The sequence below is a fragment of the Microtus pennsylvanicus genome, chromosome 3, assembly GCF_037038515.1.
Source record: "Microtus pennsylvanicus isolate mMicPen1 chromosome 3, mMicPen1.hap1, whole genome shotgun sequence".
Classification (NCBI taxonomy): domain Eukaryota; kingdom Metazoa; phylum Chordata; class Mammalia; order Rodentia; family Cricetidae; genus Microtus; species Microtus pennsylvanicus.
The window spans coordinates 1,366,588-1,383,715 of record NC_134581.1 but is presented as its reverse complement, the minus strand read 5'-3'; the positions used below and the strand labels follow the sequence as shown (position 1 = coordinate 1,383,715).

Sequence of the window (17,128 nt, the reverse complement as noted above, 5' to 3'; positions counted from 1 at the left end):
TTTCTGTGAGTGTGCCGGAGATCTGAACTCAGGTCCTGCACTAGGTGACAGACACACCCACCATAGTTTCTGTGAGTGTGCCGGAGATCTGAACTCAGGTCCTGCACTGGGTCCCAGACACACCCACCATAGTTTCTGTGAGTGTGCTGGAGATCTGAACTCAGGTCCTGCACTGGGTCACGGACACACCCACCATAGTTTCTATGAGTGTGCCGGAGATCTGAACTCAGGTCCTGCACTGGGTCACGGACACACCCACCATAGTTTCTGTGAGTGTGCCAGAGATCTGAACTCAGGTCCTGCACTGGGTCACAGACACACCCACCATAGTTTCTGTGAGTGTGCCGGAGATCTGAACTCAGGTCCTGCACTGGGTCACAGACACACCCACCATAGTTTCTGTGAGTGTGCCGGAGATCTGAACTCAGGTCCTGTACTGGGTCACGGACACACCCACCATGAGTTTCTGTGAGTGTGCTGGAGATCTGAACTCGGGTCCTCATGCATGTGTGGCAGTCATTGCCTACTGAGCCATCTCTCCAAGCCCATTGTGCACATGTTCTTGAAGAAAATGTGGGAAGCTTCCTATTCTAACATACAGTTATGGGCCCCTCAAGGGATCTATAATGAAGAAAAAGTACCATCAGGGTGTGTTGGCACATGCCTGTGGTCCTAGCACTCGGGAGCAGAAACAGCTCTTTATGAGTTCAAGGCAAGCTTAGACTACATAGCAAGATACAGGTCAGCCATGCTGGGCCACTTGTCTTCAGAGGGGAGAAGAGGGTGTGAATAAAAGAATGTACAGAACTTCTACTTCACTAGGTATCTTTAAATTTACATTTCTTGTACATTCCTCGTAGAGGTCACAGGACAACTGTGGGAGTTGGTTCTCTCCACGAGGTAAACCCCATAGATCCAAGTTGGAAGTCAGGTTGTCAGGCTGGGTAACAAGTGCTTTCACCTGCTGAGCCCTGTCACTGATCCTTGGCCTACGTTCTATAAACTATCCTCTCTCTCTCTCTCTCTCTCTCTCTCTCTCTCTCTCTCTCTCTCTCTCTCTCTCTCTCTCTCTCTCTCTGTGTGTGTGTGTGTGTGTGTGTGTGTGTGTGTGTAAGAGGGAGGGAGGAAAGGAGGGAGGCAGACAGAGAGCGAGAGCATATGTGTAGTGACCAAAGAACAACTTTGGAGTTGGTTTTCTCCTTCCATCTTTATGTGAGTTCCAGGGATCGAATTCAGGTCTCCAGGCTTGTTCAGAAAGCACCTTTACCCACTGAGCCATCTTGTTGGCCCCTGTATTCTTTTGTGTTGGTAGGGTTGCACAACTTTAATCCCAGCACTTGGGAGGCAGAGGCAGGTGGATCTCTATGAGTTTGAGGCTAGCCTGGTCTGCAGAGCTAGTTCCAGGACAGCCAGAGATACACAAAGAAACCCTGTCTCCAAAACCAAAAATAAGCTGGGAGGTGGTGGCACATACCTTTAATCCCAGCACTCAGGAGGCAGAGGCAGGCACATTTCTGAGCTCCAGGCCAGCCTAGTCTACAGAGTGAGTTACAGGAAACCCTGTCTTGAATCAACACACACACACACAACAAAAAGAAAAGAGAAGAGCTAGGCATTGTAGCTCCAGCAGTGATCATCCAGAAGCTGGATGGTCCCATTTTATACACAAAGCAGAAAGAACATGAAGTGGATGAGGCTGTAAGTCCTCGCTGTCTCCAGCAAAACTCCACCTCCTAAAGGTTCTACTGTCTTCCCACACAGCACCACTGACTGGGGACACAGTGTTCTCAACCACCACAGTCCCCTCCCAATTTCCTCTTTTTTCTTGGTTTTTAGAGACAGGGTTTATCTGTGTATTAGCTCTGGCTGTCCTGGAACTCACTTTGTAGATTTGAAATCTCATGATTTGTGCCAGGCTTGTTGGCAAACACCTTTAACTCCAGCACTTGGGAGGCAGAGGCCTGGATTTCTGTGAGTTCAAGGTCAACCTGGTCTACATAGTGAGATCCAGGGTAGCCAGAGCTAAAAGTGAGACCCAGTATTAAAACAAGACAACAAAACCAACAAAAACCTTAAAGGGGCTGGAGAGATGGCTCAGCGGTTAAGAGCATTGCCTGCTCTTCCAAAGGTCCCTGAATTCAATTCCCAGTACCAGAGATTTGCCTGCCTCGGTCTTTCCCCGAGTTACCTTAAGTCAGAATTCAAATCTGGTGGTCACACATGATGGTAAAGGGTGGGAAGTATACACTGAACCATTTGCCTCTGATACATGGGAACAACACACACAGTAAGGAAAGTCATGTTGTTATACTTTATATGTTTGGACGCTTGCCAGCATGTATGTTTGCTTGGTGCTTGCAGATGCCAGAAAGGGCGCCAGATCTCCAATAACAAGTGTAATAGCTGGTTATGGGCCACCATGTGGATCGAACCTAAGTCTCTTGAAGAGCAGCCAGTGTTCCTAACTCCTAAGCAATCTTTCTAGTTCCACGTATTATTATTATCATTATTATTTTATATTATTTGGTTGTTGGTTTGTTTATTTTAGGGAGTTGTTTGTTTTGGTTTGAGGGTTTCTTATATTTATTTATTTATTATGTATACAATATTCTGTCTACATGTATGTCTGCAGGCCAGAAGAGGACACCAGACTTCATTACGGATGGTTGTGAGCCACCATGTGGTTGCTGGGAATTGAACTCAGGACCTTTGGAAGAGCAGGCAATGCTCTTAACTGCTGAGCCATCTCTCCAGCCCCCTTGTTTGAGGTTTTTGTTGGTTTTGTTGTCTTGTTTTAAGACTGGGTCTCACTTTTAGCTCTGGCTACCCTGGATCTCACTATGTAGACCAGGTTGACCTTGAACTCACAGAAATCCACCTGCCTCTGCCTCCCAAATGCTGGAGTTAAAGGTGTTTGCCAACAAGCCTGACACAAATCATGAGATTTCAAACTCTGACTTATGGGGGGCTAGGGAAGTGCCTCGGCATTTAGGGACTTGAACTGCCATGGTAAAGAACTCAAGTTCAGTTCCCAGCATCCACAACAGGTAACTCACAACCTAGTTACCTGTAACTCCAGCTCCAGAAGATCCGATACCTTCTTCTGGCCTCCTGAATTCACATGCACTCAACTACACACAGACATACATACACATAATTAAAAATAAGATGAAATTCTAACCTATGTCGGGAGATGGCTTTTGTCCAGAAGTTAACTTCTAGGCTGGGTGGTGTGGTGCATGCATGCATTTAATCCTAGCACCTGGGAGGCAGAGGTTGTCAGATTTCTGTGAGTTCGAGGCCAGCCTAGTCTAAAGAGTGAGTTGCAGGACAGCCAGGACTATATAGAGAGACCCTGTCTCAAAAACAAACAAACAAACAAAAAATCAGTGCATCAGAAAGGATGTGTTCATGAAAAGTTCTAATGATTGGGAATAAGTTTTAAATTTGCTAATTGTGAATACCCATACAGTGGCTCTAGCAAACAAGGCACACCGTATACCTCTTACACTTATGCTCTGTCCTGATGGTGCCTCGTAGAAGCATTTACTCATCTAGTACAGGACGAATGTTATGATGCCCAGTGGCCCCAAAGCACCTCATTTGTTTAGGTACTCAATTTACGAAGGAGCATTGTAGATTTATTCATCATTGGGACAAACCAATCTTTCCATTAATAGATGCATAGGGCTATTTTACATACGGGATGCACAGTGACTCCAAATCACCTCGTTGGTTAGTTACTCAACTCGTGAAGGAGCATTGTAGATGTATTCATTGGGCCAAACCAATCTTCCCACTGATAGATGCATAGAACTACTTTACAGGATGCCCAGCAGAGTGAGGGGCAGATTATCTTTTAAGGCATACAAATGCATTGCTCCAAAGAGAAATGTATGATGGTCCATTGCTTTTTCTCGGTGGTGAATACTCCTGAAATAACACCTGATTAGGATTTCCAATGGAATAAAACCACGTTTTCCTCCTTGGTAACCAACTAATTCTGTATAGACTTAAGTTTTTAGGGATGCGTGTACAGCTGGCATCACGTGATGATAGCCCATAACATTCTTTTTTTTTTTTTTTTGGATTTTTTTCGAGACAGGGTTTCTCTGTAGTTTTTGGTGCCTGTCCTGGAACTAGCTCTTGTAGACCAGGCTGGCCTCGAACTCACAGAGATCCGCCTGCCTCTGCCTCCCGAGTGCTGGGATTAAAGGCGTGCGCCACCACCGCCCAGCTAGCCCATAACGTTCTTTCCCAAATTATTTCTAGTTGCATTGTTTTCTGTATAGATATTGCATATGTTAGATTTCAACTTCCTCACAGGATAACCATATGGATGATCGATAAGAGTTTTCCAGAGACCAGCAGTCACTCAAGGATTGGGTGAAAAGAAGGCCAGTAGACAGAGTAACCCCTAGGCTGAATAAAGGGTGGGGACCATAGCTGAATGGAATGCGTTCAGACCATGGGACAGGGTTAAATGTATCCAGCCACAAGACTGAACACAGTATTCCACTTCCACTCTTAGAGACTGGAAAATGCTATTCCTCCTTAAGGGTTTACACACTGCCCTCTGGAGCAGAGGATGCCAGATCTATGGCAGTGACAGCATATCTGTGGCAGCCTTGGAAAAATCAGAGCATATTCTGATAACAGGAAGAAGCCACAGTGAAACTTTTCCAGTCAGCATTAGGTTGCCTCGGCAATGAACAGAAGCAAAACCAAAACAAACCGATATTTTTTTTTACCAGGCAGCCACACAATGGGTGTCCTAAAGTTCTGTAGCTATTTCCTCTAAATTTCCACCTAGAGTAAGTAGGAAAGCTACTAATACCAGGGAAGTTAAACTTACAAGGTTCAGGAAGAAAACAAACTTACAAGGTAGTTAGCAGTCATAAGCCTTTGGGGGGGGGGGACACGACACCCAAGTTAAATTTATACAAAATAGGCTCTAAATCCACATTTAGAGGTTCACAGCCACCTCTGACTCCAGAGACTGGATGCACCAACACACATAAATACATATGCACAACCACACACACATTCTCTCGCACAACGCACATGCACGCACACACACTTTTTGATCTTACATATTTTGCTCAGGAAGATCCTGAAACCTAGAAAATTCATAAGGGCCCTCCCTAAGTTTATGTAAATCGTAAGGATAGCTGGGGAAGGCGGGAGAGGAGGACTGGGGAAAAGGTTGGGATGTACAATAAATTTTAAAAAACACCTGGGGAAGAGACTCTCTGACAGATCAAGATGCAAGTAGCGCAGAACTCTAGGGATGAAATATTGTGACTACCCACCCATGTGAGTGTGGTTTCTAGAGATGTAGCTGCCTTTGAGTTATCCGTGTTCTTACAAGGATCTCTCATGTATGTTTCTGTAATTCTTTGGTCTGTTGGTGGTGAACTATGTGGAGGGAAGAGAAATTGTTTATATTTCCTCTGGAAAATTATGTAACTACTGGCACAAGAACAGGGATCCAAAGAAACAAAGATTTAAGTTTGTTTTGTAAACACATTAGCCTCTGAAAGACATTCCAAAGTTGAACAATAGTGACCAATGTACAACTCATTAGCAAATCACTCTGGTCATTCCTTCAAAACTATGTGTAGTTCCTGTTCTTAGCAGCTACTGCACTTACAGTACTTTATCATTTATCATGTACCATTGCGTAAACTGCAATACCTTCTTAATAAATCTGTGTTTGTCTGGACCCTCTCTTAGCCTGTTCTCCAGAGGGCAGGCAGTTCTAACGGTAAAGACTAAGTCAAGGAGCTGAGCTTGCCCACAAGGTTATTTCAGAACACCTCCAGACACAGAGCAGAGAATAACAGAATTTATAGGAACAGCTTTCTTGGCTCATTTCATATCTCTCAGGCAACAAAAGTCAGAGTATGTGAAGAAGACAAGCAACAAAAGAAAGCCTGTGTCTCTCCTTGGTCCCAAGTTCCTAACAGAGGTGGTGGTGTGACCAGTGACCGAGCAGCTTAGATACAGAGGTGGTGGTGTGATCAGTGACCGAGCACTTTAGATACAGAGGTGGTGGTGTGACCAGTGACCGAGCAGCTTAGATACAGAGGTGGTGGTGTGATCAGTGACCGAGCACTTTAGATACAGAGGTGGTGGTGTGACCAGTGACCGAGCAGCTTAGATACAGAGGTGGTGGTGTGACCAGTGACCGAGCAGCTTAGATACAGAGGTGGTGGTGTGACCAGTGACCGAGCAGCTTAGATACAGAGGTGGTGGTGTGACCAGTGACCGAGCAGCTTAGATACAGAGGTGATGGTGTGACCAGTGACCGAGCAGCTTAGATACAGAGGTGGTGGTGTGATCAGTGACCGAGCAGCTTAGATACAGAGGTGGTGGTGTGACCAGTCACCGAGCACCTTAGATACAGAGGTGATAGTACCAGTCACTGAGGACCTTAGGTACAGAGGTGGTGGTGTGACCAGTGACCGAGCACTTTAGATACAGAGGTGGTGGTGTGACCAGTGACTGAGCAGCTTAGATACAGAGGTGGTGGTGTGACCAGTCACCGAGCACTTTAGATACAGAGGTGATAGTACCAGTCACCGAGGGCCTTAGGTACAGAGGTGGTGGTGTGACCAGTGACTGAGCAGCTTAGATACAGAGGTGGGGGTGTGACCAGTCACTGAGGACCTTAGGTACAGAGGTGGTGGTGTGACCAGTGACCGAGCACTTTAGATACAGAGGTGATAGTACCAGTCACCGAGGGCCTTAGGTACAGAGGTGGGGGTGTGACCAGTGACCGAGCAGCTTAGATACAGAGGTGGTCGTGTGACCAGTCACCGAGCACTTTAGATACAGAGGTGATAGTACCAGTCACCGAGCACTTTAGATACAGAGGTGGTGGTGTGACTAGTGACCGAGCAGCTTAGATACAGAGGTGGTGGTGTGACCAGTGACTGAGCAGCTTAGATACAGAGGTGGGGGTGTGACCAGTCACTGAGGACCTTAGGTACAGAGGTGATGGTGTGACCAGTCACTGAGCAGCTTAGAGATACAGAGATGTGGACTGAGGCCTGGGGCCCAGATCTCAAGAAAAAGAGGAAACCTTAGTCGTACCCTGAAACCATCTTAGTTGCTGTCTGTGGTTCTGCGTGTTGCTGTGTGCCAGCTGCTGTGTCTCTGTTACACAGGAAGCAGCTCAGCAAGAACAGCTGACTGAGCCAGGGGACCTTCCATATCCCTGTTCTCAGTGCTAGATTACACCTGATCCTGCCTTTGGGTTACTCTGCTCCCATTTTAGAAAGTTGAGCAAGAAGAGAACAGGGTGGATTTTATGAGGTTCTTTGCATGTTCTGAGACTGGACCTGCTGTGTTCCACTTCACCTCTATCTGTCTCTATCTTTTTATTTGTCTTTTTCCTAACTTCACTTTTCTCATCGTTTTGAACAGCTCTCTGCCTTTGAACACTTGCCCTACTATGTGAGACACCATGATCTACTACATCTTGTTTTCCTTGAGTAATTCTTACTCTAGTACAGAGAAACTGTGACATGTACACTTTCTCTTCCTCCTGTCAGATGGTGAAATAGACTGAGGAGGGATTGATTCTAAAGCGTCATTTCTTGAAAAATCAGAATCATGTTTTACCCTGGAGAATTCCACATAAGTGTTGCCAAGGAAGTAAAGAATTTAAAAGGGAAAGATAAGATAGGAACAGCCACTAGAATGCCCCCAGAAGAAGACGAAGCAAAAGACGAGAAAGTTCAAACACAAGGTGTTTGAAGGTAGTAAATCACCCACAGAAGGGAGTGACCAGGAGTGTGAAAACGGTGGTAGTCAGCCCTGTGACTCTCCATCACACGAGCGAGGTTGTGGTGGAAAGAGACAGTACATGTGCCCTGAGTGTGGAAAAACCTTTAGTCAGAGGGCCATCCTCACGGTGCATGAGCGAACCCATGCAGGAGAGAAGCCGTATAAGTGTAAGGAATGTGGCAAAGCTTTTAATCATAGATCCAACCTTGTGGTCCATCAGAGAATCCACACCGGAGTGAAGCTGTATTCGTGTAGTGGGTGTGGGAAATCTTTTGGGGGGTAAGTCTCATCTCATCCGGCATCAGGGAATCCACAGTGGAGAGAAAACATACGCGTGTAAAGAGTGTGGGAAAGCCTTCAATCGGAGCTCGGGACTTATTTTCCATCACAGAGTTCACACTGGCGAGAAGCCCTACACTTGTGTTGAGTGTGGGAAAACATTTGGCAGGAGTTCAAAACTTACTCAGCATCAGAGGACGCACAGAGGAAAAAAGATTTACAAATGTAGAGAGTGTGGGAAAATACGTGGTTCCAATACAAAGATTATGGACCATCAGAGAATTCACAGCAGAGAGAAGCCCCACAAGTGTGCCAAGTGTGGGAAAGCCTTCACCTTAAGGAAGGCTCTTAGTGAGCACCAGAGACTCCATCGTAGAGAGAAGCCTTATAAATGCAACGAGTGTGGCAAAGCTTTCACTTCTAACGGAAACCTTGCTGATCATCAGAGAGTTCACACTGGAGAGAAGCCTTACGAACGTAACGAGTGTGGGAAGACCTTCAGGCAGACATCCCAAGTGATTCTGCATTTGAGAACCCACACTAAAGAGAAACCCTACAAATGCAGCGTGTATGGGAAAGCCTACCGTTATAGCTCACAGCTTATTCAACATCGAAGAAAACATAACAAGGAGGAAGAAACCTTATTTTTTGTGGGCCAGGTGTGATGGCTCATGCTGTTTATTCCAGCATTTAGGAGGCAGAGACAGGGAGATCTCTGTGAGTTCTAGACCATCTAGAGCCATACGGTGAGGCCCTGACTTAGAAAAAAAGAAAAATTGGCTATTAGGCTGATTGCTATTTTTCTGAAAACTAGATTTTTAATTAGTAACATTTGACTAAATTCTGCTTCTAAGAATCCACACAGGGAAAATAGTAAGTGGCTAAAGTTTAACAAAAGGCATATTCACACCAGCATTATATATAACTGAAAGGGGAAAACACACCATAGATGTTTGCATGTGCAGGCAGAAACAATGATAGAATATTCAGATTATGCTTCTGAAGACAGTCTGTTTTTAAAAGATTTTTAATGTGTGTGCCACGGGGAAAATTTTGAATAAAATGGAAAATAAGAGAATTTTCCTTTTTTACTTTTTTCTAAATTTTACTTTTTTATGCTTTCTAGATTTTCTACAACGAGAGTGTTACTTTTATATTTAAGAAAAAGTATATTTTAAATATGGTGATTATGTCATCATTTTTATTCAGTGGTGGTAGGAAAAGGACCTGGTATGTAGTCTTAAAAAGCTCGGATTCACCCTACTGGCACCCCACTTTCTACCAGTAAACCAGTGTTGCCTTTTGTTCTTTGTAGTTTTAAGATGAGTTGACTCGCAGAGGAGATTAGTGCACCTTCTCTTCCTCGGTAGTAGAATCTGAATCATTCATGATAGACAGCTACCCGAGCTCCCTCCTTCCAGGAAATGTCTAGACAATAAGGGAAAAAATGTCTCTTAATGAGCTGGAGAAATTGCAGGCTCAAAAACTAGAACGCAGAGAAGTTCACCTTTGTCGCGTTATTTGAGGCTGAGTGGGTGAAACGCAGTTAGGCTGAGAGACCTGCGTCCTGATCCTCTTGCTGAGACTTCCGGTTTACGTCAGGGTTGCTGTGAGGATTGAGATCTTGCTAGCAATGCCAAGACTGGCACATGGCAGAGACAAACAGGCCCACTGAAGGTTATCGGAGCCATGTTTCTAAACACTTCAGAAAATAACAAGAGATGTTTAGCCTTAGCATATTTTCAGGTGTGATGAAGAGGATTCCAAGTAATGATAGCATAAATCTTTAAAATGTTGTTTCTGAAGAGGTAGTCTAGAGTAAAGCAGCTCATACTTGGTTTTGGCAACTCAGCAGTTTATCTGACTTGCAATAATTCCCTAATATTGCTTTTATTTTTGTATTGTCTCACGGTTGCAAGTTACTGGCCACAGCTGCATGCTTCTTCACACAGTTTCTCCTAAGATAGAACAGGAGGAAAGGAACAGAACATTCTATAGTTTATCATTATTGAAAAAAATGTTTCCCCAAAGTGGGGACAGAATGCTAAATAATTCATGTGACAAATGCGTCTGGATTCCCAGCCTCTGGGAGTGGACCTGGGACCTCACATGCTGGCCAAACACTGTTGTGCTTGTTTATGAGATCTTCGCGGCAAGCTTTTAGGAGGGTATTGGCCTATCTTTAGACACAATCAAAACTTTTAATCCCTCAGTTCAAAATCCATCTAACTGTATTTAGACTCTCTCCATTACTAATTCCTCTTGTATACAATAAATGCCTTACGTTAATGTAGGAAGAAGGCTGCTAGTTAGTTCCTGGCCACTTGGCCCCAAAATAATCACACAGAAACTGTATTAATTAAAGAAATTAAATTCTGATTGGTTGACCTAGAGCCTGTCCAAACTATAGAACCCCCATAGGCTGAAAGTGTGTCACCGTGGAAACTCCCCAACAGTTTCTCCCCGTATTACATAGTGATTCGATGGGACTTGGGAGCTATCTCTTTGTGGTTTTCCCTAATATATCAGTTTTTCCTAAATAAATTCTTGGCTTGCTCAAACTCAATCTTTTGTGGATTATTCCCGGATTCTCAGATCCTAGCAGCGTGACTTGTCCAAGGCCTGTTTGCGGATAAGCACTCGCAACAGGAAGAGAAGATCCCCTCCAATCAGGTCCTGTCCCCACCAGCCCTCTTTCTCCCGGAGTCTGACCTGAGTCCTAAGTGATCTGCTTCTGCGAGGATAAAAGCTGATGTAGACAAAAGCTCACTTGCCTTGGATTTCAAAGCCTTGCTAGTTAGTTAGAAAAAGTCCTCAAGTTTATTAATCCTTAGTCTCCAGTATTAGGACAATATCGTCTGTCTTAGAGGACTCTTGTAAGGAGCAAAGTAAGCATGTGAAAAAGGCAGACATGGAATGAGTGGTTTTATATTCTAGTTTTTGTTTGTTTTGATGCCCTAGATGTTCTGGTTTGAAAGATAGCTTTATCTAAATATGCAGTTCCCAGCCTGGGAACAGCATTGTCTCTGAGCCCGCTAGTCATGGAGATGCAGCTTCCTAGAGAGTCAGGATTGGTGTGGTATGTGTGTGGGGGTAGGGGCAGGGGGAGGGGAAGGGGAAGCCCCCCTCCCCTTACGAGCAACCGGAAGTCGCAGGAACTGGCTGAGCCATTATTCCAGGCCTTGTCATCTACTTCCTGCGTTGTCTGCTGGCTGCCAGACTCAGGCTGGACACCGCCCCCCACACACACACACCCGGGTCGGAGAGAGCAGGAAGTGAACACCAAGGACTAGGAGAGGGGGAGAGGCCTCCGGCTGCGGTCACGCTACTTTGGGCTTGTGCTCTGAGAACCCCTGTCATCTCAGCACTAGGGATGCTGAGGCAGGAGGATCAAGAGTTCCAGATCGGGCCGGGCGGTGGTGGCGCACGCCTTTAATCCCAGCACTCGGGAGGCAGAGGCAGGCGGATCTCTGTGAGTTCGAGACCAGCCTGGTCTACAAGAGCTAGTTCCAGGACAGGCTCCAAAACCACAGAGAAACCCTGTCTCGAAAAACCAAAAAAAAAAAAAAAAAAAAGAGTTCCAGATCGGACTTGGCCGCTTGTGTCAGGGTGGCGAGGAGAAAGCAAGAGTGAGCGCCGTAGTCGGGTTCTCCGCATCAGTCCAATCTCTGCCTTTCCGGTGTTCTTGAGGCTGGCAATGCTTTAAATGTTTGACATATCCCTAGGACAGTGGTTCCCAGTCTTCTGGAGATGGATTTGTTTCTATGTTTAGGGATGGGTCAGTTGTCCTCCAAATGTATAACTTAATGGAACTGAAAAAAGCAAACCATTGTCTCTACAGAGAAATCATTTTATCACCGAAGTAGCAAGACTGGAAACTCAGAAAAATGCCAATTCTTTGCCAGTCTGGCGATGACGGTAGTCATTTCTCCTTTTTAGCCTAGCAGATGAAAGCTTTTATCTCTGCCTGGTGATTGGAAACAGGTGTCACGTGTCTCATCTTAAATGGCAGTATTTTGGACTCTTGGGCTTAGGATCCTTGATTCGTAGTTTGCTCCCATGCAGTAGCCAGGATGCTCATGTGTGAATTACGCAGCCTCCGGACCTTTTACTTTTGATTGCTGCCTCATAAACCGTTTTTGAAAAGCAAGAAAAGTGTGGGGTTTGTTCTGATCTGTGGCGTATGGAACTCCAGGAAACAGATGAGATGGCTCAGGGTGTAAAGGCACCTGCCTAACCAACCTGAGTTCCATTCCAGAACCCACACAGAGGCGGGAGGCGAGGACTTCACAAAGACATCTTCTGACCTCCACACGCATGCCACGGCGTGTGAGTGCTGCACACTCACACACCTGCACACATCTGGCACACACAATAACAGAAAAAATTAAGTATGGAACTTATCAGTTGTAGAGAATTATTTTAAACACCTTCTTAAAAATCCCATACCATCGAGCCAGGCATGGTGGCTCACTGGGGAGGAGGCAAAGGCAGGTGCATCTCTGAGTTTCAGGCCAACCTGGTCTACAGAGGGAGGGAGTTCCAGGACAGCCAGGACTACCCAGTGAAACATTGTCTTGAAAAACAAAACAAGCAAACAAACTAAAATTCCTTTTCATCACTTGTAAATGAGTTACCCAGAATGCTAGGTTGTCTTGTATGCACTACCTCTTTACTTAGAATATGATCATTTGATTAGACTGTTGGAAAGACGGAGCTGATCTCCTTGATAATGATTCATTATCCTTCCCTTATCTGTTCTTCAGCAATTCTAGACTTCCATCATGTTCAGAGTCTGAAATTTCTCTCTAGTCAAAGCCCCATGAAGGAAAGGTTTATTACATGTCACCAACGGTGGAAACCACAAAGTCGCACATGTATAACATATCTTTAATCCAAACACCAAGGAAGCAGGTCTCTCTGAGTTAGAAGCTAGCCTGGTCTGCCTAGCCAGTTCCAGGCCCTGACTCAAACAAACCAACAAGGGAATAATTGCAGCTCCCATTGTCAGCAAAGTATTGACTTTCTTTTGATATGAGGATCAGATATGAGTTAGCATATCTGGCTGTTACCCTCTTCCTTTGAAAATACAATGTCTTCTTGAAACAGTGTTCCTGAGTGGACTTTGTATGTCTTGCCTTTAAGCACACTCCAAAGTCATCTCTCATGAATCCCTGTGCTTGTGTGTTTATGTGTTGTTAGGTGTGACCACATGTATTAAAATCTTTTAGATTTCTGTCTCCCCTGATTGGTTATTGTTAAAACAAGCCCAGGACAAATATCGGCAAGCTTGTATCCGACTGAATGAATTGATGAGGATGCTCATAAATCAGTGCTATAACTGGTAAACCTGAAAACTTGTAAGATTTGTACCCTTTGCCCCGCAGTTTTTCTCCTAGAAATGTATCCTGGAGAAATGTGTAAGAGATAACCAAATTTTCTGGGTTTTTTTCAAGACAAGGTTCTTCTGTGTAGTTTTTGGCGCCTGTCCTGAAACTCACTCTGTAGACCAGGCTGACCTTGAACTCACAGAGATCCACCCGCCTCTGTCTTCCAAGTACTGGGATTAAAGGCATGCACCACCACCTGGTGATAACCACGCATTTTTAACAATAACAATTAGTTTCTGGTTTGTGTGTGTTTAAAAATCTTACAAATTTTTTGTTTTGTACCCAAACAATGCTGTTTCTGTTGAATGCTTGACTTCTGGGAACAGTCACAGCCTCAGATCTGCTTAGCAAAACTTTGTTCAAAGTTATCCAGATATTTCAGTTAACATAATGAACACATCTCAGAGAATATAGGGGTATAGCTCAGAGGCTGCACATTTATCTGGCATGTGCGCTCAGTGCCACAAAACAAACCACGATGGAAACCTTCAAGTATAGTTAGACATCACAGTTTCACAGCCTTGTATGAATTGCTGTGGTCTCTGTCACAAGCTAAGAAACCAGGTCATAAGTGAGGTAGGCTGCTCTGGCTATAGCAGTACCAAGAGGCCTCTTGGTCAGAGTGTTGGCTACGGTTTATTGTAAGCAAGTGGAAAACTTCTGAGAATAAAGCCTAAAGCCATCCCATGTGTATGGTTCCATTGACTGCAGGGCAAGGGACTTTTGCCAAAGGAAGTAGTCTACAGAGCCTTGCATTCCAGAAGATTCTGTTTGTTACTGAAGCTGGCTGGGCTCTAAAAATCTTGGCTTTGGGGGCTGGAGAGACAGCTCAGAGGTTAAGAGCATTTACTGTTCTCCCAGAGGTCCTGAGTTCAATTCCCAGCAACCACATGGTGGCTCACAACTGTGTATAATGAGATCTGATGCTCTCTTCTGGCCTGCAAGCAAACATGCAGACAGACCACTGTATACATAATATTAAAATAAATCTTTAAAAAAAAATCAGTTTTGGCTTTTCTTTACTCTCAATTGAAGAGTTGTCTTGATCAGAGGGGCTTATGGCCACATCTGTGAGAGACTGTCTTAATTGATAATTATAGGGGAGGGCCCAAAACCAATTCCTAGGCTGGTGTGTCTGGGTTGTATGAAAAGCTAGCTCAGTGTGGGTCTGAGAGCCAGCCAGCAGCATTCTTCTGTGTTCTCTGAGCGCTGGCCCTGACTCTGAACAATTGGCTGTGGCCTAGAAGTATAAGCCAAGTGAACCCTTTTGTAAGAGACTGGTATTGGCTCAGGATCCCCAAGACCAAGTTCTCAGCACAAAGGAGATTTATTTGCCTCATGGGGACAAAGGGCAGGGAACAGGAGACAAAGACAGGAGACTGAGGACTAGGAAGAAGGGGAAGGGAGCAAGGGTGAGGGATCGGTAGTGTTTGTCCCAGTGGGGACCACAGGACTGCCTCTGGTTAGAGAGGAGTCATGTGGATAGAGAGGAAAATGGCTGTTTATAAACAAAAGGGTTTAATTTTAATTTATAATTTAGTTATGTTATGAGCTGGGGGACTTCAGCTCCAGGTTCTTTTCAAGTAATAGCTATGAGGACTCTGTGCCCTTCTCCCCAGAGAGTGATGAGTAACCAGACCAAGCAAGAGAATTGTTTTTATGATGATTCTTTACTAGCAACTTCAATATCCAATGCATCAATGGGGGTTACAATCTCAATAGGCATGGGGGATTGATAATGGGCAACACACAGGCAATTCAATATCACAGTTATTAATCCTACTAAACCTAATACATAAAACCAATTCATAACCTTAATCTAACTTATCACTTATTCATAAAATACTTCTTAACCTTAATACAACTTATCCATTACTTATCTATAACCTTAATACAACTTATCCATTAATTATCTATAAAACGCTTCTTAACCTTAAGTTATCCATTAATATTTCCTAATCTTATCAATTATCCATAAAATATCTCTTAACATTTCACACACTAAACTTATGTATTAACATGTCTATGCTTTTCTCTTAACCTCTCATACACACATGAAATAGCATCATATGACCTGGTATTCCCTGGTTTAAAAAGAGCTTTTTGAATTTCTTCAGGCTGGGCTTTTGTCCGCACTGGGGGCTGGGTAGCGTCTCTTGACCCCGTAGTTTGTGCTCGGGAGATAAGGTCCTGATGTTCCAGGCTGGTATCTGGTAGGGCCTTGGACTCGGCTTTCGGGTGACCGAGTCTCGGGAAACAAGGCTTTTAGTTCTCTACTCTCGAAGATGAGGCTTTGCTCTCAGGATGGCAAAGCGTTCTGTCTGCTCAAAAGACGAAGCTTTGCTTTCGGGATGGCAAAGCATTCTGAAAGGCAGAGTATCTAGTGTGTTCTCGGGAGACAGACCTTCATTGTCCACTCTCACGGAATGAGGATTTGCATTCGGGATGCAAGGCGTTAAATGTCTGTTTCCGGGAGACAGGCTAGGAGGATCTCTCTTTCCACGGAGGCCTGGTGCCAGAGCCATTGTGAGAAGTGAGATAACCATCCTGCTTCAGCCACCTCTTTTAAGTCAGTCCAAAATTGCCCCTCGTTTGATCCTTCCGATAACCAGATGTCCTAGGTTATCAGTATCTACTGGCCACAGAAGTGTGGGGGTCCCTCTTGTGTGGCAAGATTATTTCATTACCACGGTTGCTGGGTGCAGCCCCCACATCTGGCAGGGCCAGATGGGTGTGGCAGCCTTCAAGAGGGCAAATGTTCTCTTAATATTTCACCTTAGTAATTTTCCATACCACACACAAGAAGAAATGCTTTTACATTACACCAAGTTACATTCATTTTTATTCTATAAATTTCCTGCTCTATCTACACTACAGATTCCCCTTTATTTATTCATTCAGAGGAATCTGCTTCCATGCTCATTACAAGTTACAAACAAGAGGTGTTTCATTTTAATTGGGCATGTTGATTAGGTGAGCCAAAGGGGGCTTTTGATTGTTGGACTTCAATACTTGGATAGTTGGACCTTGGTAGTCAGCCTCAGGAGGAGGAAGTGGCCAAATAAGGAAAAAGACGTTGGTGGCTAGCTTTAGGAATGTAATCTAATGGTTTTCAGCAAGGGAGAGGGAATGGGTGAGAAGGGCAAGGCCTGCCAGAGCCATGCTTTTCATGCTTGAGCTGGCCAGTGTCCCTTTCCCTTTTCTCCCAAAAGTCACTTTTGGTTGTGGTGTTTATCAAGGACGCTAACTTTAATGTTTTCTTGAGGTCTTACAGGTGGTGTTCTTCGTGCTCTCAGGAAGATTCAAGCCCAGATCAAGGGGAGTGGAAAGGGGCCTTTCTTAACAAACAATAATAAGAGAAAGTTGATTCCACAATGTTCTAAGACAAGAGAATCTTGTGAAAGGGAAGGATGATGCCTGGAAACAGGGAAGCTGCTTCCAGGGAGGCAGCTCTTCTATTTTGGAAACCTCCCATCTGCATTTTAGACAGCTACACTACCATGAGACATCTGGATCCCAGGCGGCACTGAGCCGGCTCACGGAACTCTGCCACAGGTGGCTGTGGCTGGAGCACACACCAAGGATCAGATGTGGAGCTGCTGGTGCTGGGGCAGTTCCTGGGCATCCTGCCTTGTGAGCTCTAAGCCTGGGTGCAGCTCCATTGC

General features: G+C 44.8%; 1 protein-coding gene across 1 annotated transcript; it reads left to right on the top strand.

The window, feature by feature from the left end:
* Positions 1 to 7,620: 7,620 nt before the first annotated feature.
* Positions 7,621 to 9,102, top strand: Znf660 (zinc finger protein 660). Its single transcript, XM_075967534.1, is given in 3 exon segments — positions 7,621 to 7,662; positions 7,718 to 8,068; positions 8,070 to 9,102. Coding segments are annotated over 3 exon segments (1,062 nt in total). The 3' UTR covers positions 8,739 to 9,102.
* The last annotated feature ends 8,026 nt before the right edge of the window (positions 9,103 to 17,128 follow it).